Genomic DNA, 24962 nt, shown 5'->3' on the forward strand with positions numbered 1-24962 from the left:
CGAGGCCTCCTCTGGACTCATCCTGCAGCAATTGGGGCACTTTGCTTTGCTCACCAGGAGGCAGCTCACTGTAAATACTGAACAAATCTGATACCAACTCTGGCTTTCATGATATTTAAATATTTATTGAAATTTAAAAATACTTTTCATGGCACCAATGATATTATGTTAACTAAGATATTGAATATGTAGAAAAAGGTACATTTTGAAGGAAAAAATGTAACTTACAGTATTTGGCACATGAAAGGTTAATTTCTAGATTTTTTTTTTTTTTATGAAAACTAAGAAATTCACATTTTCAGGTATTTTACTGTCTACTGCCTCCAGATGCAGTATGCTAGGACGAGATCTTTATTTTCTGAGATAAGAACCTATGGAAACAACATTTTAATAGAAAGACAGGTAAAACTAACAGGTTGGGAAACAGCAGACGGAGGATGGACCGGACAGGGAAAACGGACAACGGGAAGTCACCACTTGCGGTGGTTCTGCAGTAAAAGGCTGGGCGGAACCTGCAGAGGTAACCCAGGGCTGCGGCGCCGCAGGGAGCGAGGCCGGGGGGCTCCAGGGGCAGGCGCGGAGCCTGCGCTGGGCTCGGGGAGGAGGGTGTCTCGCTGTGGACGGGGCTGTGCTGTCACGACATCACGCAGTACATCAGCAGGGAGGAGGAGGAGGAAGGAACACTGCATCTTAAACCCGGGGTGAAAAACGGCAGGTTCGGGACTACCACGCACTGCATAGAAACACCATTAACTACGGGCTGAGGTAGGCGCACTACGCTAAGAGTTATTTTGCTATGTTATGTTGCATAAAACAGGATTATCATGTAGAACTCCATCCTCCCGCCTGCCTGGAGCAGGGCTGAGGCAAACCCTTCCTTCACGCTTGTGCTGTGCCCTCGGCAGCCAGACACGACCTGGCCGAGGTCTTTATTCCCCCCCCGACAGATCCAGGACCTCTTTTATTGCAGTGACAAACGACCCAAGTCTGGCCGTGGTGTTGGATCAATCAACATCATCGTCGCGCTCCTTTGCTGGGCCGGGACCGAGCAGGAGCGGCCCCGGCAGTGATGGATGGATGGTGGGATGCTCAGAGACAAGAACACGAAAATCAAGCTGTTGAAAACTGCAGTTATGGCCCCAGCGTACGGAAATTCTCTCCCTGAGATGAAATAAAACGTGCTCACCTGTTTTCACCTTCTTTTTGTTAAGCATGTCCAACTTCTCAACCAAATCTGAACAAAACTGGCTTTTATTGCTCCCTGCGGGAATAGACTGCTGCTTCCCAGGCCACTGGAGGTGCCGGTGGTCATGTCACAAGTATGATGACTTGGGTTTATTGATTTTTGCTTAAGAAAAGATGGGTCTAATGGTTGTCCATTGGCTTGTTCAGTGTCACCTCCACTCCTGTGGGTCTGTCCTTTTATCTTCAGTAAAGTCACCAAATCAGAGCTCCTTTCTCTAGTCCAGAACTAGTGCCGGGTTAATTGCTGTTAGGCTTCCAAAAGCGTTCAACTCCTAAACCCTCTGCTCAACACGAACTGCTCGGCCACCCGATCCGGCAAGTAAAAAAAGACTTGATCAGATTTGATAACAAAATAGCATTTCCTTGTTAAAATAGACCTTGAAACTGTCTTTTTTTTTTTTTTTTTTTTGGTGGTTTTTTTTGTGTGTTTTTGTACAAAACAGGTACAGCTTTCGGAGGGAAAAGGTCTTCCTAATAAATCCGACACGGCCACTACCAGGCTTGGCCAAGGGTGCCTGTTGTGCTCGCCCTGCCCCTGGGAGCACCGGCGCTGCGAGGCTGAGGAGGAGGTGGGATTGCTGAGGCTGCTGTGCTGCAGGAGGCTCCGGGCAGCAGGGAGGGACTGCGGCAAAGCGGCACGGGGACGGTGGCGGTGGGGTGCACAGTGGTGGATTGAGAAACGTAGGAGTACACGAGTGTTTAAACCACTGCTCGGTAGCACCATTGCTAAAGCCCCTGCGGAACAGCATCGCCGATGCTCCTGCAGTGCTGGGCAGCAACAGGACCACACCACATCCCTCTGCTCGGTGCTCCCGTGTGAGGGTCGGAACGGTGAGGTGCTGTGCGGGCTCCAGGGGCCGAGCATGGGGGGGAGGAGGCTCCGGGGGCTGCGCCCACCCTCCTCTTCCTCCCGGGAAGCCGCCTCCGGCCGCGCCACGCTCTGGGTCGGGAAGGGAGGGTTAGTGTGAGTGTGCCGAAGGCGCCGCGGCGGGTGCCGGGCACGGCGGCAGGTCTCTCCCCAGGCCCCCGGCTAGTTAGGTGGCGGCTCCTGCCTTCAGGTGTCAATGAGCAGGCTTACCACGGCGCGGACTTTGCAGGCAAACCATCGCCTGAGGGGACAAAAGTATTGGTAATGGAACTGCTCGAACTCGGGGGTCTGGCGGATATCGCGGAAAAAGGCAGTGTCAAGGTCGGACTCGGTAAGGACGATGAGGAGGAGGAGCAAGACAAAGAGGAGTCCAACTGTCACAAGGAGCAAACGGAGGACACTTAAAACAAACTTATTCACCTGCTCGGCCTGCGCCGCCCCCAGGCCGCCGGCGCCGGGGCATAGCGCCCGCAGCTCACCCGCCTCCTCCGCCTCGGCCGCCGGCGTGCCGGCCTCCGACTCCTTCTCCTCCTCGATGGAGCACGGGGCGCCGTTGGCCTGGCGCGAGAGCAGCATGAGCTCCAGGCTGTGCTCGGCCACCGGCGTGGGCAGCACGCTGTCCGCGGGGCTGTAGTTCTCGTCCGCGATGACGGCCACACGCTCGCTGCTGTCGGCGCGGCCGCCGCGACCCGGGGCTGCGAAGGCGTCGCCATGGGAGGCTGAGCGCACTGGTGTGGAGTGGGCGCTGTCCCGCAGGGACTCCAGGCCTGGGGGACAAAGAGGACTCTCAGGGGTGTGGTGGGGGGGGTCCCTCCCACTGCAGGAACCCACCCTCACCCAGCGCTGCAGGGACCGGGCTGTGCGGTGCTGGGCTTGGTCCCCGTCAGCTCTGATGCACCGGTGACGCGGGAACACTCGTGTGACTTGTCACCGTCACCGACAGCCGCTGGCTGCCAGCCCGGGCCGCGGGCTTGTCGTCAATCGATCACAGGCACACCGTGTGCTGCGGCTGTGCCGAGGTGACAGCCACCCGCACCGTGCGTGAGGCCCCTCAGCAACACCAACACCGACCCGGGAGCAGCCATGGGCAGAGATGATCATAGAATCCCAGACTGGTTTGTGTTGGAAAGGACCTTACAGCTCATCCAGTTCCAACCCCCTGGCATGGGCAGGGACACCTTCCACTATACCTACAGCAGCAAAGGGGGTACAGGGATGGGGGGGTGCAGAAACACTCCACAGTGTCCGCGCTGGGACAGCCAGTGGGAGCCCCAGGACAAGCATCTGCCCATCCCAAGATGATGCATTAAAGCGCAGTCTCGGTGCACCAGAGCACCATGGCACAGTGTCACTGGGAGCCCTGGCTCTGCCAAAGGGTGAAGAGCCCAGCCCCATCCTGCCCGCATTCCCTGGGGCTTTGCAGCCTCTTCCTTGCAAATACTCCCTAAATGCCTCTGGATCAGCTCAGCTTAACACAAGTGCCGCTGCAGGCACCGAGCGCGAGGGGCAGCTCAGGCGATAAGCACGGTGGAGGAATAAACCTGTTCTCGCCCCGCCAGCTATGTGTGCTCGTGTGTCACACAGCTCATGTGAACAGCCCGACAGGGTGGGCAGCAGCTCTGCTCCCCAGGGAGGGCAGGCCATGGCTGGGGTCCCCCTGCTCATTACTGCAATGAGAGCAGTGCTGGTCCCCCCAGAACCAAACTATCCTGCCCTGTGCTTGCTCCAGGGACTGACGTACAAAGCTCAACAAGCTGGGTCCAGCCCCGAAACCGGAGCTGCTTTGTGATAATAACAACACAGAGTTCAGCCAGCACAGGAGACCCCAGCCCACTCCCCACGCACATACCCTGCATCTGACATTCCTGCACCCCATATCCCTTATGAAGGAGCCTTGGGGACCCCCAGTGCCACCCCTGCCGAAGCAGGGCGCAGACCCCACGCGGCATTACCTAGCATCCGTACACCTCCATGGCCATATGGAGCTCTGCAGCTGAGGCCGGGCAGAGCCGGGACGAGCGGCAAAGCCCCCAGCGCCTGGGCCAGCAGGCGCGGCCCCAGGGCCAGCACCCGCACCCTCACCTCCCGGCAGCAGTGGTTGACGAAGCACAGGTCCACGTTGACTTTGGTTTTGATCTTTATCAGGCACTTCACCATGGTGGCCGGTGGTGCCCGCGGGGACGGCTGCTCGCTGCGGCTGGGGCAAGTGACGCTGGTGCCACCGGCTCCGGGGGGGGGGTCAGCGCTATTTTGGGCTCCCCTGGGACCGAGGTGAAGTGAGAGCGAAGAGCAGCAGCTGCCGGGGCAGGGGTGGTGCCGGGAGCGCTGCCAGCGCTGGGATTTATTGTGGGAAGCTGTTTAATGCTGCTGCCGCTTTGCAACGGCACAGGCGGGAGGCGGGGAGAGGGTGCTCACATTTAACCAGGCACAGAGGTGACCCCGGCACACTTCCGCTCCAGGCACCAGTGAAGGCGTCAGCCCTGGGCTCCCTGGATGGAAATAAATCCCCTTCCTGCTCCGAGGGACCCGTCCCTTTGGGCAGGCAGTGCTTCTGCACCCTGTCCATGCCCATGGCCTGGGGAGCGGGATCGGTGCGGCTGTGCCGGGGCAGGGGCTGGCTCCCATCGAGAGCAGGGCACCCACCTCACACCCACCCTGGGGCCTTTTGCTGTATTGCGGATTTAACCTAAACTAACATTGCTGACAAATTCCCCTCTGCTTTGCTTCTGCAGAAGCTTCTGCTTCTGGAAACTTCGGTCCCACAACCACTCCAGCTTAGCCCAGGCTCAGCTATCGATGCCAAACTGGCCCTGAGCCACAAGAGCAATGCCTGGTGCTGTCTTGACTTGCCATAAGACCCTGAGGATGCAGTGGGGACCTTCCCGGCCCCAGCTTCCCCCAACCAGCAATCACCTGGGGGAGCGCGTCTGCTTTTTGTCTGTGCATGTGATTGCATATGTGCATGTGTTTTGCATGTGTGTGCACACGTATGCGTGTCCCGAGTGCCAGGAGGTTGCCCATGTCCTACCTTCCATGATGGAGATGTGCACGGCTCTCCGGCGGGTGCGGGGCACGCTGCTCAGCCGTGGGCCATGGGTGATGGAGGGGCAGCTCCGGCTCGGCACCAGCCCTGCCCTGCGGATGGGAACAGGGACAGTGTCAGAGCCCTGGTTAGTGCCAGAGCCCAGGAACATGGTGGGATCAATCCCGCGCTGCTCCAGCGGCTCCCCCGCTGCTGCTGGGCTCTTACCGGTGAATCTCAGGTGGCTCCCTCTTGATCTTGGCGCTGGACTCCATCACCTCCTTCGCAACGCGGCCACTGCGGGAGGTGCAAGAAGAGCAGTATGAGGACATGAGCACAGCACCACGAGCTGTGAGCTCCCCCCGCGGCACAGGGAATTCACAGGGAAAGCACAACTATCTGCTGGTGAGAGGAGCAGGGTGACACCTCTGCCACTGCGTTTTCCTGCTTCTCCTGGCATGAGATGCTGGACACCACAGGGTCATGTCCCCTCTGGGGGGACCCACCATGGGCATCCGGGAGCTCCTGTGCCGGCAAGGAGGGTGCCAGGATTGCGCACCTCGAGCTGGGGATGTGCTGGGGTCTCTCGTCCTGCATATGCAAGGTCCCAGGTCCAGGCTCTCAGTGCAGGGCCAGGCAGCAGCAACACCCCCCAGAATTTAGGAATTGCGGTGATTTGTTTCACCTCTTGTTCTCAAAAGCCAAACCCTGAACTCCCCCAGCTGCTCCTCTCCTCCTCCACTCCTGTTCTTCCAAAGATGTGCAGTTCTGGGGCTGGGGAGGTGGGTGTCAGCGGGGAAACAGAGAAAGAGGCAGTGATGGCCTCACTGAGGCTGACAGGAGGATCCTTGCCATGTCCTCAGACCACTGCAGCCCTGAACTGCTTCCCAGAGCACTGCCAAAGGGGCTTCCAAAACCACCCAGTAACTGCTACTTACTGTCATTATTTACCTGTATCGGAACCGGCTGCCCTTGAAGAACAAGTTGCTGCTGGACACTGTCCGGACTTGGCTTGACTTCTCCAACCTGCAACAGCACCAAGAGCTGTGTGAGCATCTCACAGAGGGATGGCCAAATGACAAGAGCAAAGTGCTGGACATGTGAAACACCACCAGGAATGAAACAAGACTCTGGCGGTGGTGGGGTGGCCCTGGATGGCGGGACACGAGCACTTCTCCAACCAGCAGTGGGTAAATCCTCTGGGAGGAGCAGTCCCATCCCCTCCTCATCCCATGGGAGCCAGCCCCTCGCCCAGGAGGGGCCCAGCAGCACCTCGGCCGAGCCCCCGTCCCAGTCCACCTGCTGCATAACCCAGTGGTAATTTGCTGACATGATTAATCACAAGGAGATTTGTAAAGCAATATTGCAATTTCTTTTCATGTTAATATAATGAGAAATGGAACCTGCTGATTGTGGCTGCTGATTGCAGTATTCCCAGGGAGAAAACATCACACGCTTTATCTGCGCCTTGCTGATTAAAGTAAAACTCATTACAAAGCACAGAGCAGGCTGGGCTTAGGCACAACATGAGCCGGGCGGTAAAACCAAACGTCCCGTCTGGCACCTCCCTGGCTTGGGGCAGGCCGTGCAGACCTGTTAACCACACTGGCGGCAGGAAAGCTGCTTTGGTGGCCACAAACCGGGGAGCCCTGAGCTCCAGGAGGGACACCACCATCCCCATGCTGCCCAGGCAGGAGCTGCAGCCCAGAGAACCCCCCCAAAGCCAGCAGCGGGGGGGATGGTCTCTCGAGCCACCGTCCCCAGCACCCCAGGCTGCACATCACCTCCCCGGTCCTTAGAATACTCCCATTAAGTTGTTCCCGAAGAGCTCAGAGCAGGTTATTTCTGACAGTTTTCAGCCTTCCCCATTACAAGGCTGCTCTAAAGCAGCTCGGGGCACCGACTGCACTTCCCTGGGGATTTCTGTGCAGGATTCAGCACAAACAGCCCCTATGAAGGCAGTTTGAAAATCCATCCCCCATCGCTGGCAGTGTTCAAGGCCAGGTTGGACACAGGGGCTTGGAGCAACCTGCTCTAGCGGAAGGTGTCCCTGCCTGTGGCAGAGGGTTGGAGCTGGCTGAGCTTTAAGGGCTCTTCCAACACAAACCAGGCTGGGATTCGATGATTAGGTCAGAAAACACTCCCAGTGCTTTTGGTGGCTGGTGACTCTGCCTGTGCCCGTGTCACAGGGATGACAGCCTGTGCCTTAGCCCCAGGACCTGGCTGCAGCCCTGGGGTGGGTGCTGTGGTCAGGACAGAACACCCATCACACACACCCGTGTGGCCTGGCACTTACTTGTAGAAAGCCTGGTTTTCTATCCCACACTTCCAGAGGTGTTTGCAGGCTTCTGGTGTTGGGGCAAAATACGTGAGAACAATTTTCTTTTCCTAAAGGAGAAAGACAGGGAGTCAGTGGGGGAACGAGTGAGCAGTGCCCATGGGGCAGGATGCTGGAATGTGGATGGAGCTGGAGAGCAGCATGGACATGGGCAGATCTTCCTCCAAAGCCGCTCAGGACATGGGGAGGTGTTGGAGCATCACCCAGCACCCAGAGCTGCACATAATTGTGAGGGGTGGGCAGATGTGTGTGCTGGTGACCTGCCACCCACCTCCCATGGGTCACCCCCTTTTGGATATCCAGAAACAGTTTTACAAACCCCATGCTGATGGCTCGTGTGGAGCCAATTGCAGCCCGAGGTCCTCAGGCTGATTCCATTAACCAGGGATAGTGGTAACAAATAACCGCAATAACCCCGAATGCAGCCCGTGTGCTGGCACAGAACCCGGGGTCTGCAGGCTCTGATGCCCAGAGCAAGACACCTAAAGCACAGAGGTGACCCCAGCACTGCCACCAACCCGCAGCCCCTGTCCCAAACCCCGGAGCAGGGCTGCAGCCTGCCCGCTCCATGGAGAACCTGCTGAGGTAACACCCGGCTGCGCTCGGGATTCCATCAGGAAGCTGAAGCACTCACCTCTTTCTGACTTACGTATAAATAGAAAGTCTTCCCTTCGAATTTCATTTTGGTCACCTCATTCCTGAAAGGACAAGGAGAGGCGGGTGAGGGGCTGCACGGAGGCCACCACAGCCCAGCCGCGGCACGGGCACGGCACAAGAGCTGCAGGTTTGGTGCTTTGGGGGTGGCAGCAGAGCAGCTTCAGGAGCCTGTTTCCCATCCCCGAGAGGAGCCCTGGCTCAGGAACCAGCAGCTGCTGGAAAAGGGGCATCCTGGGGTCACCAGGGACTGGCTTGGTGGCAATGCCAGCAGTGAGGGACACACTGGCCAACATCTGAGATGCAGCAAAGACCGAGAAACAATGGAACCAGGCTCAGAAGGGCTGGGGAGGGCTCTGGGGGACTCAGCCAAATGCAGACAATGCAGTTTAATGTAGAAAATAGTAAGTCTGGGGCAACAAAGCAAATGGAGAGAGCGCGCAGCTCGCATGGGAGAGCCCTGCTGCGCCCTGACTGGGATCGGGCTGTGGGGCCACTTGTTTTCTCCCCTGCTTGTGAGCAGCGAGTGTGCAAGCTCCTGGGTGTGCTGCTGCAAGCGTGTGCAGGGCACGGGACGGGGTTTCCAGCTACTGTAACATCAATCTCCTCCATGTCCTCTGGTGTACCCAATCCCAGCTCAGACATGGGCACCCGGTGCACTCACCACTGTCCCATATGGGCCCATCACCCTACACCTGGGGAAGGCACCCAGTGCTGGGATCATCTATGTGCCGCACCTGTGGGAGCTCACCCGAGCATCCCTCGAACACCCTGGGGTGCTGGGGGGCTCTCACGGCCCTGCCCTGCAGCACCACACACATCTCACCACTGAGTGAGCAGAAGCGAGCGCTGTGGGCGATGCTGGGTGGGAACTCACCATTTGATGAAGTGAACTCTCTTGTTTCCCTGCAGAACAACGAACCCAAAGGGAGTGAAGGCCAGGAACGCCGCGTTCCCCGACACGTCCTGGAAGACAACAGCCATTTCTCATCAGAATGCTTCCAGGCAGGGCCGGACGGGGCTCGGCTGCCCCAGCAGCCCCCTCACCAGTCATTACAGCAGAAAACAGTCAAATCCTGTTAGTACTGACTACCCCAGAGCCCTGCAGAGCCAGTGCTGCTGGGTGGCGCCGAGACTGCTGAAACCCAGTAATTAGTGTCATGTATGGAGCAGGCAGCAGTTTGAGTTAATCACAACATCCAGACTGCAGGGAAGCGCTCACTGGCTGCCCGGAGCACGGCACACACGGACCCTCAGGATTCTAACAGTGTTATGAGCCTGCTGTGGATGATCAGTGATTGTTGGATCCACCCTGACTGTTGTTTGGCCAGCAGACACTCAGGTGGGGTTTGAAGGGTGCTGAGCAGAAGGGAAGGTGCACACTGGTCTTGGGATTTCTGGTGCGTTGGGCAGGAAAAGCAGGTAAAGGAATTTTACAGGGGAGGCTGCAGAAGAGCAATGTTCGTGTCTGTGATGTTTTCTGAGGGAAAGCATAGCAGGATCTCCCCAGCTTGGGGGTACGAGGCTCCCCCCCTCTGCTCCCAGTTCTGCTTTCCCTGGATTAATCAAGAAGTGAGACATCTCTGCCATTTGCTTCCCATCCCGGGACACTGGGAACAGTTACTCTGCTGGTGCAGTGCAGGGAACCAGTGGTGTTCTAAGATCTTCCGAATTTGAGCAGAGAACAAACTGGTTTTAAGTTCAGATTAGATCAGAAATCCATCTTGATCTGTCAAGGGTGAATGGCCAAAAGCAGAGCGCCCTGAACCTCCACCCAGTATCCTGCACAAGGCAAGGTGTAAACCCCTAAACCCGTCGTGTCTGAGATGCAGCAGCCCTGTCCTGCAGGAGGATTTCTGTTCACCTTTGCAGAAACCCCTTTTGCTGGGAGACAATATGGGAACACAGAGGCTTGATAAGGGCTGGGATGTTAAATGGGGCACAGGGAAACAGGAGCAAAGCCCTCACTGCATCGCTCCCAGAGCAGCATGGCCCAACACAGCCAGTAATGCGGGAGAGCCGCACCGGTGCCGTGATCCAGCTCCTCCAGCCTGGAAAATCCTCTCTGGCAATCACAGGCTGCTGGTAAATGGGAAGCCCCTCCCCAGGCCAGGTATATTTACCACAGTTGTGTATTTATGAGGCCTAATTCAGTTCAAAGCCCTGGGGGACCACAGAGCAGAGCCCTTAGGGTAACATTCTCTGCCTGCTCTGCATCCTGCATCCACCTTCATGTGATGGGATTATAAGAGACCAGAGAGAGCCACATCCAGTGACATCTGCAGTCAATAAAAAGCATTTCAGACAGCAAACTGGATTACTGGCCGGGGAGGAGCAGGGTGATAGACTGTCTCTGGCAGATTAACGCTTGCTGGTTTCTCAGACACATTACTGACCTCGCTACTGCCTCCAAATGACATGCTTTAGCAGAAAATGATCAGCCGCTGTCTTTCATAGCTGTCTGCATGTGAAAACACTTCCTTACAGCTTCCCTAAATACCCTCTGGAAGGATTCTGGAGAACTCACATCCCTGCAAGCTCTCTGCACAGATGCCTGGTTGGGGCTGTTTTTTAAGGGTTTAAAAGAGGCCAAACGCTGCACTAGGACCAGATTGTTACCAGAGCGAGAAATCCAGCCTGAGCAATAGTGTTAGGGAAAGTGTTTTACCTTGCAAGGGTGGGGGTCAACCCCGTAGGTCTCCAGAGTCTGGGCTTTCCTGAGAAAATTCAGCTCTGAAGTAGCTGGTGTCTGCCCACTACAGGAAGGAAAAACAGGGAAAAGAAGAACATTCCATGGGAGACATGAATGTGACAGCCCTCGGCTACAGGGTTGCTCTTAATGACGAGGCATCAGTCATGGCATATTCCCATGACATTCCTCAGCACAATCAGCAGCAGGAGCCCAGCACTGGAACCCAGCCTCCTGCAGCTTCATCCTACAGGACACATGCTGAGCCCAGTACTGGGACAGACCCAGACTCAGAGCATCTGCAAAGGGAGGGTTGAATGTCCTGTACAGACATTTCTTCAGGGGAGGAAAGGGGAGTTTGCTGGGCAGCAGCAGCAGTAAGGGCATGGATTGGCCGGGTTTCTGGGAGGTTAATCCCACCTCGACCTGCTTTCCCAAAGCCGCTCTGCTCTCCATGTTCACATTTACCAGCACTGCCAGGAGCACTGCAGGCTCTCAGCTAGACCTGACACACGGGAGCAGCGAGTGCTCATCCCATGGCACCACTGAGAATGCTGAACTGGGATACAACTCAGCCAAGCACCTGTAATCCCTGCAGCAGCCCCCGGCCATACCTCAGCTCCGACTTGTGGATCTCTGCAATTTTCCTCTCCAGCTTCTCCGAGTGTTTGGGGAAGAACTGGAACTTGGAGCTGTAGCCTTCTGGGTGCTTCCCCGGGTCATAGTCCCCGATCTCAGCTGGTAGGAGACAGAACTGGTGAGGAACAGCAGCACAGCCCAGAGCACAGCGAGCATCCTCATCCGACCTGGCCACACTTCCCATCAGGAGGGGTCGTTTGATTCCCCCTCTCTGCTGCGCTCTGGGGAGACCCCCCCTGCAGTCCTGATCCAGCTCTGGGGCAACAGCACAAGAAGGATGTGGAGCTGTTGAGTGAGTCCAGAGGAGGCCCTGGAGCTGCTGCGAGGGCTGGAGCAGCTCTGCTCTGGAGCCAGGCTGAGAGAGCTGGGCTGGGGCAGCCTGGAGAAGAGAAGGCTCCTGAAGGGGAGACCTTAGAGCAGCTCCAGGGCCTAAAGGGGCTCCAGGAAACCTGGAGAGGGGCTTTGGACAAGGGCCTGTAGGGACAGGCCAAGGGGAATGGCTTTAACCTGCCAGGGGGTAGACTGAGATGAGCTCTGAGGCAGAAGTTCTTCCCCATGAGGGAACAACTCAAACCATTCCCTGATTCTATGGAATGCCTGAGACAAGCAGCTCAGCCTTGCTCCCTTCTCAGCAGGGCCTGACACAGCCCCTCTCCCTGTCCCAGCACCCTGTGGGAGCTGGCAGCAGTCACTGCTGGTGTTTGTGTAGTTTGTGTCTCCTGCCGGGACTTACAGCAATCCATGAAATGAAAGGACCTTTCTCTCATTTAATTCCCTCCTGTCTCAGGTCCTAAGTGAAGCGGAGACATTACATTAATTTTAATGTCTCCAGCTTAAAGCACTAAAAGGGGGAAGAGCACCAGCCCTGTGGGATAACTCCAAAACGCTCTGGAGCTGAGATCTGTGGGGTTTGAGTGCCAGGGTGCATCTCCCCTACTCATCCTGGGGACATGACCACAGGGACCAGGGGACTGCAGAGAGGGGCACCAGCATCAAGCCAAGCACCCTCGGGCAGGGAAGCCCACTTGCCTGCACTGCATCACGGTGCTAATGGCACATCGAGGTGCTTGTCCACCACACCAGCACCTCCCAAACAGCCTGACAGCCCCTCGCTGTGCACTGGGTGTTGCACTGGCCATGTCTGTGCTGTCAGGATGGCTCCGGGAGCATCCAGCAGTGCTGGGCTGTGGGTGAGACCCTGGCACCAACCTCAGCCCCCTCCAGCCAGCCCTGCGCGGCACAAGCACGGCCTTGAAGCATGATCCCTGCGCTGGCGGGATGACATTTGTATTCTAGGTGCAATGATCTGTTGTAAGTGAAATAATGTAATCAGTGCTCAGCATGAAAAGCAAGTTTATCTTGTCATAAAGCATTACCTTGAAGGATATAGGCGGCCAACAAAGCAGCATCCGAAGTCTTGCAGAGGAGACGGCCGTGGTAGAGATCCCTTTTGATCTGCAGGAAGACTAAGTACCTGAGGACAGAAGAGATAGTCCATTTATTAAGCAAAGTTTAAACTACCTAAACAGGCAATTTAATGTGGAATGTCTGCCACAAGACACTAACTAATGTGGAATAGCTGCTACTGCACTAACGTTCTCTCTGAGCAACCCATTTATAAGACATTACACTTGCTAGGGGTGAACAAGTGCTAATTACCAGGCAGCTCCCGGGTCAGGGCTGGTGCTGGGGCTAAGTCTGCACATCCCAACCCTGCTCCTGCCCATAGGGACATGGAGCCTGCTCCGGGGCTGGCACCCAACCAGCTGGTGGAGATCTGCACCAGCATGGCCATGGCAGAGCTGCTGGCACAAAGAGCTGTCACTGGGGGCTGCGCTGCCCGGGGATGATGCTCTGGAGGGCTCTGGTGGTCCTGAGCCCGCCTGCCACTGCTGCACTTCCCAGCCCTGCGTTCTTGCCCTTGCTGCTGCTCAGTTTCCCATAAGGTGATTTTCTCCTTCCCAAACTTTGTGTCCTTCCAGGCCTGTGCACATGCACCCTCTTCCCTCTCCGTGCTTGCCGATGATCAACACTCTGCCATCTCCAGCGAGCTGCCTCTTATCTCCATGCACCAAAGCCCAGTGAAAGATAAACCGAGTTGGAAAATCACACATTTGAATAAATTTAAACCCCAGTAACGGTCTGGGCTGTCGTGTGGCAGCGCGTTGGGGAAGAACCTTTTGATGGCAAAACCTAATTCAGAGAGTGAAGGAGCTCAGAAATGTGTTCAGATAACCAGCCTTGCACTCTGCAGTGCCTCAGTCATGCTTCATTTCCCAAATCCCTATTTATGACGAGATAAACTACTAATTTTCACAGATAAAATATATTAAAGAGAAACTCAGATATTAAAGTGGACTCAGTGCAGTGGAAAGTGAATTTTAAGCCCAGGTTTAAGCCAGGCACACCTCAACCTGCAGCAAGCAGGGGCAGCCCACCCGCATGGGGGGCTCACCCTGGGCCTATGGGGGGGCCCATTGGGACCATCAGACCTCGACCCCAGCACAGACCTCACAGAAACCACACAAATCAAATGGGTTTAATTCTCCCATTAATGCCCCCTGCAATCCCATTCCTTCAAATAGGGAGGGTCTGGACATGTGAGCTGGTTTTACAAACAAAACCATTCCTGACCTGTGCCAAACAGGTTTCCCAAAGCCTTGTCTATGCCTTGGAAATGCTCCCTGGATAGAGGAGCTTCCCAGGGCAGCGCTGGGCTGTGAGATGAGGCTGCCTTGGATGAGGACATTAACGATGGGAGTTATTTCTTCCCTGTGAGGAAGATGGGGTTAAAACTGGATGAGCTTTAAGGGCCTTTCCAACACAAACCATTCCATGACTCTGTGATTTCTCAGCTCCAGTCAGTGAGCTCCAGAGCTGGCTCCATCCCCAAGCAGAGGATGAAGGATTTCCAGGCACACAGGAGGGGAGGACTCACCCTGAGCCCTTCACCAGCCGACCATGGCTGAGCAGCCCCCAGCACCACCCCAATGCTCTTGGGGTCCAGCTCCAGCTCCCACCCTGCAGCTATGTAAAGCCCTGACCTGCATTTCAATTCTCCGGGCTGTGCTTGACAAGTGCAGATGTTTGCTAAGCTCTGATTAAAGAAACACAATTAACATACTGTGTGCACAGCTTAATGCCCACGTAGCAGCCGGGGTTACTTGCAGGCACAGCTTTAGCCATTTCACATTTAAATTAAGGCTGCTCAGGGTTGTATTTGCTGGGAGCAAATGTGCAATCTGCAAACTAAGTAAATGCCTCTTAAGCAGAACCAGGAGATGTTTCTGTGTGAAACTATTCCCGGACACTTCTGTGGATCCCCCAGAACGTGCCTGTATGAACAAAGAGATCAATCCTACCCAAGTAAGCTGGTTGCAGCACAAGTGCTGGCAGCAGCAGAGAGACTGGCACTCGGGACGTGAGGCCACTTTTAAAGAGGCCAGCGAATGGGCACAGGGCTCTTTACAAATGCTTTCCTCCTGATCTGCATCTCCCCTCTGAGGTCAGACCCAAACAGGAACTTTCTCAGGCTCCCAAACAGCATCTTAAGGGGCTCTTTAGTTTTGGGGTTTGGGTCCTTGTGTGAAAAACAAGCACCGCTGTGATTTCTCTGTGAGCGCTCTTCATGTCTTTCCTTCTGGCAGGAAGAGCAGCATGAAGAGCCCCTAAAGATAGAAACCTGAGACAAGCGCTGCCAAGTTTCTGCATCGCAGTTTATCACCCATTCCTCCCAGAGCATCCATGCCCCTTATGGAAGTGGATGTGGCTAACTACTTCCAGGGGATGTCAAGGGAACTGGAGACACTCAAACCCTTCCTGACAGACGTCACACACGTGGCGACACCGTGATGCGCTCAGGCAGTGGCACTAACAGCTGATTCATAGAATCCCAGGTTGGAACGACCTCAAGGACCATCTGGTCCAACCTTTCTAGGTACAGCACGACGCAGCACCTTGTCAAGCTGAACCTTAACAGTGTCCAGTTCTGGGGAGTCACCACTTTCCTGGGGAGATCATTCCAGTGGCTGGTTGTTCTCATTGGGAAACATTTTCCTCTAGTGTCCAGTCAGAATCTCCCCAGGAGTAACTTGTGCTCATCACCCCTTGTCTTTTCCATCTGGTTCACAAGTGGCATGAGCATTAGCAGCAGCAGAAAATGGACTCCCACAGTCCTGCTTGAACCCACTTTCCCGGCTTCCCTGAACAGAGCAGGGGTGGGGAATGCCACATTCCCACCAAAGCCAGGACAACACAGGAATGTTCAGGTTTGTTTGGAAATGTAAATAGCTGCTGCTCTCCCTGGACTACAAAATGAAGCTGAGAGCGTGGTTCTGCCTTGGCCAAGCCTTTGCTGCCCCAGTGCCGGCCGGTGCAGGGCTGGCTGGTCCCACCACACCAGGACCCCCCTCCTTACCTGGTGATCTCCTCCTTCAGAGCCGCGGGATCCGTGGGGTAGAACTTGACGCGGAAGCACATGGTGAAGGGAGGCTGGGCTGCAGCGAGAACAGTGGCACTGCGGTCACCAGATGCAGGGCTCATCCTCTCCATCCTCCCCAATAACCTCACTCCAGGGGATGCTTGGATACTGCTGGGGTCTCCTGTGCCCTCCCCGCTACCCCCAAACACACCCGCTGCCCTGGTTAAGGAGGGATGGATGGGCACAGGGCCATTCCCTGCTGCAGTGGCCCCTGTGTGTCCGAGGTGTCTGTGCACAACAATACTCACCCCGCATCTGCTTCACAACTGACTTGGTAAATTCCAGCCAGTGCTGAAAGGCAAAGGAAGGTAATTAAAGAAATTCAGTTACAAACACTCTCAGTTAATAACGTTGACCTTTGAGGCAACAGCACCAAGAGCTGTGTGAGCATCCCGCAGGGTCCTGACGCGGGCACTCGGCTCCAAGCACTCACATGTCTTGTTTCCCTCTCCATTACCCACTGTTTGGCTTCTCAGCACAAAGCTGTTGCTTGGCCTAACCTGGGTGTTAAAGTATGACTCCACGCTAGAAATAGTCCTGCAAAGCCAGTGTCAGGAGATCTCCCCCTTCGCCTTTGCAGTGGCATCAGATCCTCTCTCACTTTGCAAACACAAGATGCTTCCATGCCTCGCACGGAGACCCAAGAGCCGTGTTGAGTTCTCCTAGCTCACATATCCTGATGCTGAGGAAACATCAGTGGAGCCTAAACCGAGCCTTATTGCAGCCATTTGCCTCCCGCTCCAGTTTCCATCTGCAGCAGCAAGGACAAGCCTGAGCTGCAAGAACCCCTATGGCCCAGCCCCAGCTCTCACCCTTTGCTTGTCAGGGTCCACAAACCGGATGCCAAAGTAGTCCTTCTCCAGCAGGTTCAGGTGGTGGCAGAGAAGGTCGAACAGGTACTGGCCCTTGGCATCTCTCTGCAAGACAAAAACTCATTTATGAAGGGGCAGGAGGAGGGTGGAGCAGAGGAGCTGGCTGGTGAAGACTCATTTCAGCAGCTCTATAACTGCAGCCTGAACTTCGTGACTTTTTAACATGCAGGGACATTTGACACACCGCACCAAACCCTGGGAAAGGGTTAATGCCAGGCCCATGGGGTTCCCTCAGTGTATGGCTGGTGTCTGCGGAGTGATTATTTGATCAGATAATGCACATGTTAAATGTATTTGTCAGGAAGCAGGAACCCGTGTTATCTGAAGGAGGCACCGTCACCTGTCACGAGCAGCCTTTGATCCACAGAAATGTAGTGCTATAAGGCAGGTCCCCCATCGAGTGGAAGGTAGAGCAGGGCTCCTGTCACCAGGATCTACCTCTTTTCCCTCTCTGGCCCAGGCAAGGGGGTTTCCTCGGGGGTACATCACCTGTGTACATAAGCTTTTCAGCAATAATAAAAGCAAGTAGGGACAGGACAAGGGGAATGGCTTTAACCTGCCAGAGGGGAGACTGAGATGAGCTCTGAGGCAGAAGCTCTTCCCTGTGAGGGTGCTGAGGCGCTGGCACAGGGTGCCCAGAGAAGCTGTGGCTGCCCCATCCCTGGCAGTGTTCAAGGCCAGGTTGGACACAGGGGCTTGGAGCAACCTGCTCTAGTGGAAGGTGTCCCTGCCCGTGGCAGGGGTTGGAGCTGGATGAGCTTTGAGGTCCTTTCCAACCCAAGCCATTCCATGATTCTATGACCTTGCAGCCTGGCAGTGAAAGGCTCACTGAACCTTGCCTGGCTCAGCCCAAAGTAGAACATTACTGGGCTTTTGGACCCTGCTGTTGAAATGCAGCAGAGCAGCCAAAAACCTGCTGGCAGAGCCTGTGGCTGGGAATGGCCATGGGCTGGGCACCGCAGTGAACCCTGGCCTGGCTCAGCTCAACTCACTCACCCTGATTTATTATGAGGTTTTAAGACACTCTCCTGGTTGTGGAGCTAGAGACTTGAGGCAGCTGCTCTGGGCATAGCGGGGGTGAAGCGGCAGGACTGTGTTGGGAGTGGTGCCATGAGAACTTGCACTGAGGCAGCGCAGCGCGGCTGGGAGATGCGCTGGAGCTGTGCAGGGAGCATCCTGCCAAACCCACCCCGGTTTGCGGAGATGCCGAGCCCATAAACAAACAGAGCTCCCTGCAGGCAGCAAGTGCTGCCAGACACGGGGAACATCGCTCTGGCAGCACCGAGCTGAAGGGTCAGGCATCACCTCTGCCTGCTCTGCTCTCCTGCAGCCCCGGTTCTCCCCCCTGGCCAGAGAGCAAAGCCCACCCCTCACCTTGCGATGCCCCAATGCACCCAGCACTGGGAAAAATGAACCATCCTCATTCCCATACTAAGATATTGAAACTCATATTCCAGCTGCACCAGCCGCAGCCTGCCGGCCTCACTTAATGCTGGTCAGCTGCATTTGTTGCAGCCCTGCAGCCATGGCTGATGGCCATGGACCTGCTGGTGAATGGGTGCACCAGCCCCGTGATGCTGTAAGGCACTGTGGCCATGCAGCACGGGTACAGCACATCCAGGCTGCCCCATGCTCAGGAACGGTGGTGGTGTCCCACAGAGACCACCCTGCAGAGGAATAAGATGCTGGGGGACGAGGAGCAAAGCACCTTCAGGATGCTGCTATCCGGGCTCAAGGCACCCGGTGGTCACCGGCACCCCCAGCTGCTGCTCGGGAAATGAGGCAGCTCATTTATAAGCCTGAATATGGATTTAGGTGCTGAACTTAGAAAACAGTGGCCTAGATTGTGCTTTATTAATAGGCTAATGGAGTGTCTGCATGGATCATCCATCGCTGTCAAACACAGCCGCTGCCGTGCGCGGGCTGCGTGCCCAGCTCAGGTACAAGGGCACGGAATGGGAAGGAATAATGAAACCTGCCAGAATCCAAATCCCTCTTCCTGAGTTAGAGCAAATTATCATTCTTTCACTAAATAATACTCATTTTTCAACGAGGACTGAAGCAGCAACACAGAGCTTGAGGAGAGAGAAATTGCAGCAGCATCTTGTGAGCAGGAGAGCAAACACCCCAGCCTTGCTCGGCCGTCAGGCATGAAATAACCTTCCAGATCAGCTTTTATGTGCAATAGAGGAAGACTGGATGTCTTCCTGCATTATAGAAAAGTAGTAATAAATACTGATGCTTCCTTCCCCTAGTAAAGATCGCTTCAGAGGCTGAACACTTGACAGCGCAGAGGTTAAAGCGACTGATCGCAAAACGGGATTTGTAGTTGCATAAAGACACACTCCTACATTATCCCAATTAGCCCTGAAGGGCTGCGGGGGCCGGCGCAGCTGCTGCAGCACGTGCCCTGCTCCAGTGGTGGCGGCACATCTGGCTGCAGCAGCCAGGACCCTGCGTGCCGCTGGCGGTGCAGGCAGATGCAGGCACAGGCACGCTGCCCACCGCCTGCAGCACCCGGCTCCAGCCTGCTCCGGCTCCCCAGGCTTTCACACTCGGGAAGGTTTGTTACAGGGAACAGCCATGGAAAACATCAGAGGAAGCTGCAGAAGCAAGACCCCTTCCAGCCGCAAGAGGAGAGCCCACACCGTGCCCTCCTCGCCTGAGGGATTTGCTCCTGGCTCTTCTCCCTTTCCCTACCTGTGCCCCAGATGAGCATGAACGTCTTCACACTGCTTCCCTCCGCAGTTTTAACCCAGAGAAATCGCAGCAAAGGACAAATCAGACACACACACACCCCGCCAAAGTCCAACAGAATGTGGTGAAAGTGTAAAACCACAAACAGCATTACAGGGGAAAGGCTTTCTCTTTGATCTCTCTAACTTGAATTAAACACACTCTAAATTAATCATTACGAGTATGTCTTTCAGGAAATTATGTGAGCTGTCTTTACAAATCACGACTTAAAAGAGCTCTCTATTGCATAATAACAGCTTAAATATGCCATGTTTTGATCTTTATATGTTCTTATAAAAGAAGACTTCTGTCTGTCTTAAGATTTTCAAGTTTTTAGGTCAGCCTTTCAGGGCACAGCAGTCAAATGGAGGGACTGTCACCAGCTGCCCCATTCACCATCCCCACTTGTGCACATGGGGAACGCCACGTGCGAAGCCGACACACACCACATGAAGTTACTTGCTGCCCAATATTAACACCTGAAAATGGCTTTTTTCTGTTCTTAAACTCCTTGAGGAGCTGCAGATAAGTGTCACATCATGTCCAGACACATCCGGGTGCTGCAGGCTGGTGTATTGCTGTTATTAACATCACTTGTGCAAGGGAGCCAGGCAATGAGGCTCGTTCCTGGCAGAGGCTGTGCCAGGAGCCACAAGCTGATGCTGTGCTCGGATGCTGTTCCCAGCGCAGAGCTGCAGCGGGTAACACAGGCTGCTGGTCACTCATGAGGCACCACACTGAAGTGTCCTGGTTCCTCCCAGCCCCTACCTTTGCCTTTGGTGTTGAATGAGCTGAAGCTGTGCTGCCGCTCGCAGGAGGCTGCGCTATGGCACAGGCAGGAAATCTGCAACCCTGACTTTTCCGTGATGGTTCCTGCAGCCACGTCCTGCACTGCCCAAAGCACAAGTGAACCCCGAATGGTTTCAGCACTGCAGGGCAGTGACACACCATGGCCACCCAGCCCTACACACATGCAGCTGCTCATGAGCCCATCTCTTCCAGTGGGTGCTGGCCAGAGAATGGGGGCTCCCTTCCTACCACCCTGGGGCTCCCATCCATGGAGGATGCAAACCCCATGGAGGGGGATGCTGCCGTTGGGAAACAGGAGTTGTGCTGGCTCCAGAAATCCATCACTACCCACACTGCTCCTCTACAAACCACTCCAGAGCCATCCAGCCCCGCAGCATATTTACGAGGTACCTGAGGAGCATTAACATGTCAGCAGCAGCTTAATACAGAGATTTACTGCTCTCTGCTCAGGGAGGAGACGGGTTCATCAGTGGCCTCAGGAATGAGCTGTTCCAGAGAGTTTTATGATCCCTTTTTACATGGGGACAGAAAAACGGCACTGTGCTGATGGCAGGGAGATCCTGCTGAGCTTTTCCAGCGGCAAACGCACCCATCCTGTGGCTCTGAACCTCCCTGTGCCCAGGACAGTACTGGGAGGCCCAACCACCACTACTGCCAAACCTGCCACCTCCATGACCAGTGCCAGGCCAGCAAAGCCAGTTCCCAGGATGAGCCTGAGCACAACCAGCCCCGTCACCAGCCTGGCCCCTTCCCACCACCAGCCCCACCGCAACATTGGTGCTTCTGGAGCCGAAATGATGAGTTACCCCACAGTGGTTCCATGGAGCAACCACAGCATTTACCCAAGAAACAGCAGCGCTTGAAAGCGGCTCCTTCCTGCACTGCTCGGTTTGGAAATCTCATCATGGGTCTGGCCATTCCTCCCGCTTCCCAAGCTTAGGAGGAGATTATTTCTTAAAATAAACTGTCAAAAAAGTCTATTTTAGAAAGTTTAAGCTTAAGTCTCTTTAGCAGCAACATCTGAATTGGGGGAGATCAAAGACCCACCGGCTCCACTGCCAACATGAAGAGATTTCCACCAGCAATTTGACTGCAATGATGTGCTTTAAATGCTTCATTTTCAGCATTCAGCAGGGCACTGGATGAGCTGGGATTTATTATACCTCACACAAAGTTCCTGTGCACTTTGCAGGCAGCGCAAGTCCTGACTGACAGCTCAGCCCCAGCCAGTGCCTCACCCGAGCCGTGGTGCGACGAAGAAATGGGCACAATATGCCTGAAAATATTCATTTCCAGACAGGATCAAGCAGCTCTGGAGTCTGTGAGTGCATCTGGAGCAGAGCACAGCCTGCAGGGCTCTAATAGGGTGTGTTGCCTGCAGCTCTTGCCCTGTCCCCCCAGCCCGTCTCCCTGTCCCCTGCGCCACTGCCACAGAAAGAAGCATTATTATCCACTCTTTTATGTATTATTATTGCCTATTTTGATGTATTATTGGCTATTTGCTGCTATTGCACCCGCTGATGCACTTGCTCCATGTAAACAGGGCACCAGATCCTGCCATGGTGAGGAGGGGAGCAGGTCCCCCACCCTGCCCAGGACACCTCCGACCTGAACACATAGAGAACCTGGCCAGCAGCAGGAGCTCAGCACAAGGCTGCTGTGCTCGAGGATGCTGCAGGCTTAAACCCCTGTTCCCAGAAATCACAGCACCAAGGAGCCGCAGAGTCACAAAAGCCCATAGGAAGATGCTCTTGGAGCCATTGGAGTTCAAGAGCATGCTGACGGACCAGTCCCAGGGATGGTCCCCTGGGTTCTGAGAAGTCCCCACAGGGGATGAGCCCTGAGCACAAGCAGCTCAGTGCAGCAGGAGGAGAGCGATGAGCACAGGCACATTTCCAGCCCTGAGCCCCAGGGCTGGTGTCCAGGGGCCGCGGTGACACCAGCACCGCTGCAGCGACCACGAAGGGATGGATGTACAAGGATGAAAGGGAAGGATGCATCTCAGGGATATGCCATGGATGGGTCCAAAGGCAGCACCGGGGAAAAGGAGGATAAAAGGCCATGGAGAACCAGGGAGGACTTGGGGCAGGGACACTCAGACTCTGAGGAGCTCCAGCCCCCAACAGCAAGGTGCTGGGGATGTGCTGCTGCCCAGATCCAACCAAGGCCACCCTGCCCTTGGCCCCTGCTGTTCTCACATGTGCCAAACGAAGGGGTCTCCATGAAACACAAAAAGCACTCCCAGCAAAGGTGGTAACAGCAGCAGAGTTGCCTGATGAGCAAAGGGCAGCTGCAAGCAGGAAGAAAAGTGGGAAACAGAACAGTGCCCCGATAGCCCCAGCTCCTCCTGTTCCACCACACACTGTGGCCACCAGAGCCCACAGTCACCTTTCCTGTAGGAGGAGACTCAGAGTAAGGAAAAGGGGTTTTACATAACACTGAATGTAATCCTGCTGTATTTATAGCATATGCATTTCAGTATTAATTCCCTGTTAGCTGTAATCCTTCCTCCTCGCTGACACAGTGATTTCTGTCTTCAAGACTTATCTGGGGAGTTTGCTCCAGAAGTTTATAAAGCTTCTGAGAAGGAAAGTTCCCACTGAAGTGACTCTTGGAGCCTTAACCTCCAGATTATCAATGCCTTGTTTGAATCCACAAGTAGGTTTTTAAACCCATTGACACGCTGGCGTACACAAAAGGGCCTCCACAGCTCTGTCACTGAGTTTCAGCTGCTGTTTCTGCTTACGTCCCCATTTAGGAAAAAGTTTGCTGTGGGACAGCAGGTTTAGCACATTTTAAATCCTTTAATAGCCACAGAACTCCAGACTGGGTTTTGTTGGGAGGGACCTCAAAGCTCTCCCAGCTCCAACCCCTGCCACGGGCAGGGACACCTTCCACTAGAGCAGGTTGCTCCAAGCCCCTGTGTCCAACCTGGCCTTGAACACTGCCAGGGATGGGGCAGCCACAGCTTCTCTGGGCACCCTGTGCCAGCGCCTCAGCACCCTCACAGGGAAGAGCTTCTGCCTCAGAGCTCATCTCAATCTCCCCTCTGGTGGGTTAAAGCCATTCCCCTTGTCCTGTCCTGCCCGTGGCAGGGGGTTGGAACTGGATGAGCTTTAAGGTTCCTCCCCCAACACAAACCAGTCTGGAATTCTCTGGCTCTACGATCTGACTCCAGCGCCTGTGGAAGGAGCTCTGCACTTTGTGGTCAATGCTATTGCACACACAGCTAATGAAAAATAAAACAAAACAAGCAAGAGAATGAAAACCTGAAAGCAGAACCCGGCACCTCCGGTTTTCTTGGCAGCTTTCCTGCTGGAAGCTCGCTTCTCTCCCAGCAACTGAATGCAGCAAAAAGCTCATGGGAGAAAAGGGAGAAAAGTAAAAATGGCTCATAAAAAATTTACCTCTCCTGAAAGCCAAGGGAGGCGCTGCAGGAACACGGGGTGAGCGTTGCACTAACTCTTAGAGAAGCCCCAGCCCAGCTCCCGAACCGGCCACCAGCTCTATGGACTTCAAACCAGGGCCAAAGTAAAGCAACAAAAAATAAGGGAAACCCTGCATCCAAACTTCCAACTCTGTTGGGGATCAAAACCCACAGCGGGTTCAAAAGCAATTAATATGTAAATCTCCCCAAACGGCACCTCAAGAATAGAGATCCTCGGGCAAGGAAGGATGAGCACAAGCCTTGTGATTAAGGCAAAACAGATCTTATTTGTGCGACAGAAATGACCATATGTGAGTCCTTTAGGGAGGCTGTAATCAGTCCGATTAACATGATAATGAACTCTGATTTACCCAGTGACGGGAAGATCTTTGTCCTCGGAGACATTGTGTTGCTCGCCGAATATTAACAAGGGCAACTTGTTGTTTTCCACAACCAGGGATGTCACTTGCCTGTTAATCCTCCCCACAGGTGATTTCCCAGGGGAAGGGAGGAGAGCAAGAGCTGTTTGAAGGTGCGAACAACCCACGCTAACCGGGCAGACAGAGGAAACTTCCCAATAAATTTGATACCACCTTCAGCAGAAAGCGGAACATAGACACAAGCACTGCGGGGTGTAAATCTACACAACGACCATGCTATCACCAATAACACTGTAGAATAAACCTTAGATAACATGCAGGGCACTGCAGAGAGTGCCTGCAATCTCCTCTAGAGTCCATCCTTGGTGAGAACAGCTTCTTATGGGGCTGGAAAAGCATAAACTGGGAGAAAACGCTGCTGTGAGCCCCATTTTCCAGAAAGGGGACCCGGGGCAGCTGTGCCAGCGTCCATCTGCTCCACGATGCTGTGGGCACTGGGGAAGCAGCACAGAAGCTGCAGTCACAGCCATGCAGCTGCCTGTTCCCTTCTCCCCTTCCCAATCCTGGGATACTGCGCTCAGTGAGCTCAGCTCAGGGGATCCTGATGGGCAGAAGCAACACACTCAGCCTGTGCCCTGTTGCCAGCATCCTCCTAACCACCACCAAGGATGGCTTGGCCAGAGGCATCCCAAGAAGCTCACACAGGTACTGCCAGGAAGCACTGGGATATAAAAAGACAAAATGGAGAGACCATTGGAAGGGGACTCTGCCCCGAGCATGACCTCCAGCGGACTGAGGGCCA

General features: G+C 54.9%; 1 protein-coding gene across 2 annotated transcripts in view; it reads right to left on the reverse strand.

Moving 5' to 3' along the window:
• Window positions 1-1634: 1634 nt before the first annotated feature.
• FRMD5 (FERM domain containing 5) overlaps window positions 1635-24962 on the reverse strand; it is a 67672-nt gene continuing 44344 nt past the window's right edge. Inside the window, exons 2-15 of one of the 2 annotated variants that reach the window (XM_030498081.1) lie at window positions 16748-16852; window positions 16184-16226; window positions 15873-15951; window positions 12832-12929; window positions 11431-11554; window positions 10796-10883; window positions 9005-9093; window positions 8108-8171; window positions 7432-7523; window positions 6087-6161; window positions 5364-5432; window positions 5142-5248; window positions 2534-2880; window positions 1635-2354 (exon numbers count right to left, since the gene is read on the reverse strand). In XM_030498081.1, the coding sequence (XP_030353941.1) occupies window positions 2307-2354; window positions 2534-2880; window positions 5142-5248; window positions 5364-5432; window positions 6087-6161; window positions 7432-7523; window positions 8108-8171; window positions 9005-9093; window positions 10796-10883; window positions 11431-11554; window positions 12832-12929; window positions 15873-15951; window positions 16184-16226; window positions 16748-16852 (1428 nt within the window). In that variant the 3' untranslated portion in view covers window positions 1635-2306. Of the gene's footprint in view, window positions 2881-5141; window positions 5249-5363; window positions 5433-6086; window positions 6162-7431; window positions 7524-8107; window positions 8172-9004; window positions 9094-10795; window positions 10884-11430; window positions 11555-12831; window positions 12930-15872; window positions 15952-16183; window positions 16227-16747; window positions 16853-24962 lie in introns of both variants that reach the window. The other variant, XM_030498080.2, reaches the window with a different exon arrangement.

The sequence above is a fragment of the Strigops habroptila genome, chromosome 9, assembly GCF_004027225.2.
Source record: "Strigops habroptila isolate Jane chromosome 9, bStrHab1.2.pri, whole genome shotgun sequence".
NCBI lineage: Eukaryota > Metazoa > Chordata > Aves > Psittaciformes > Psittacidae > Strigops > Strigops habroptila.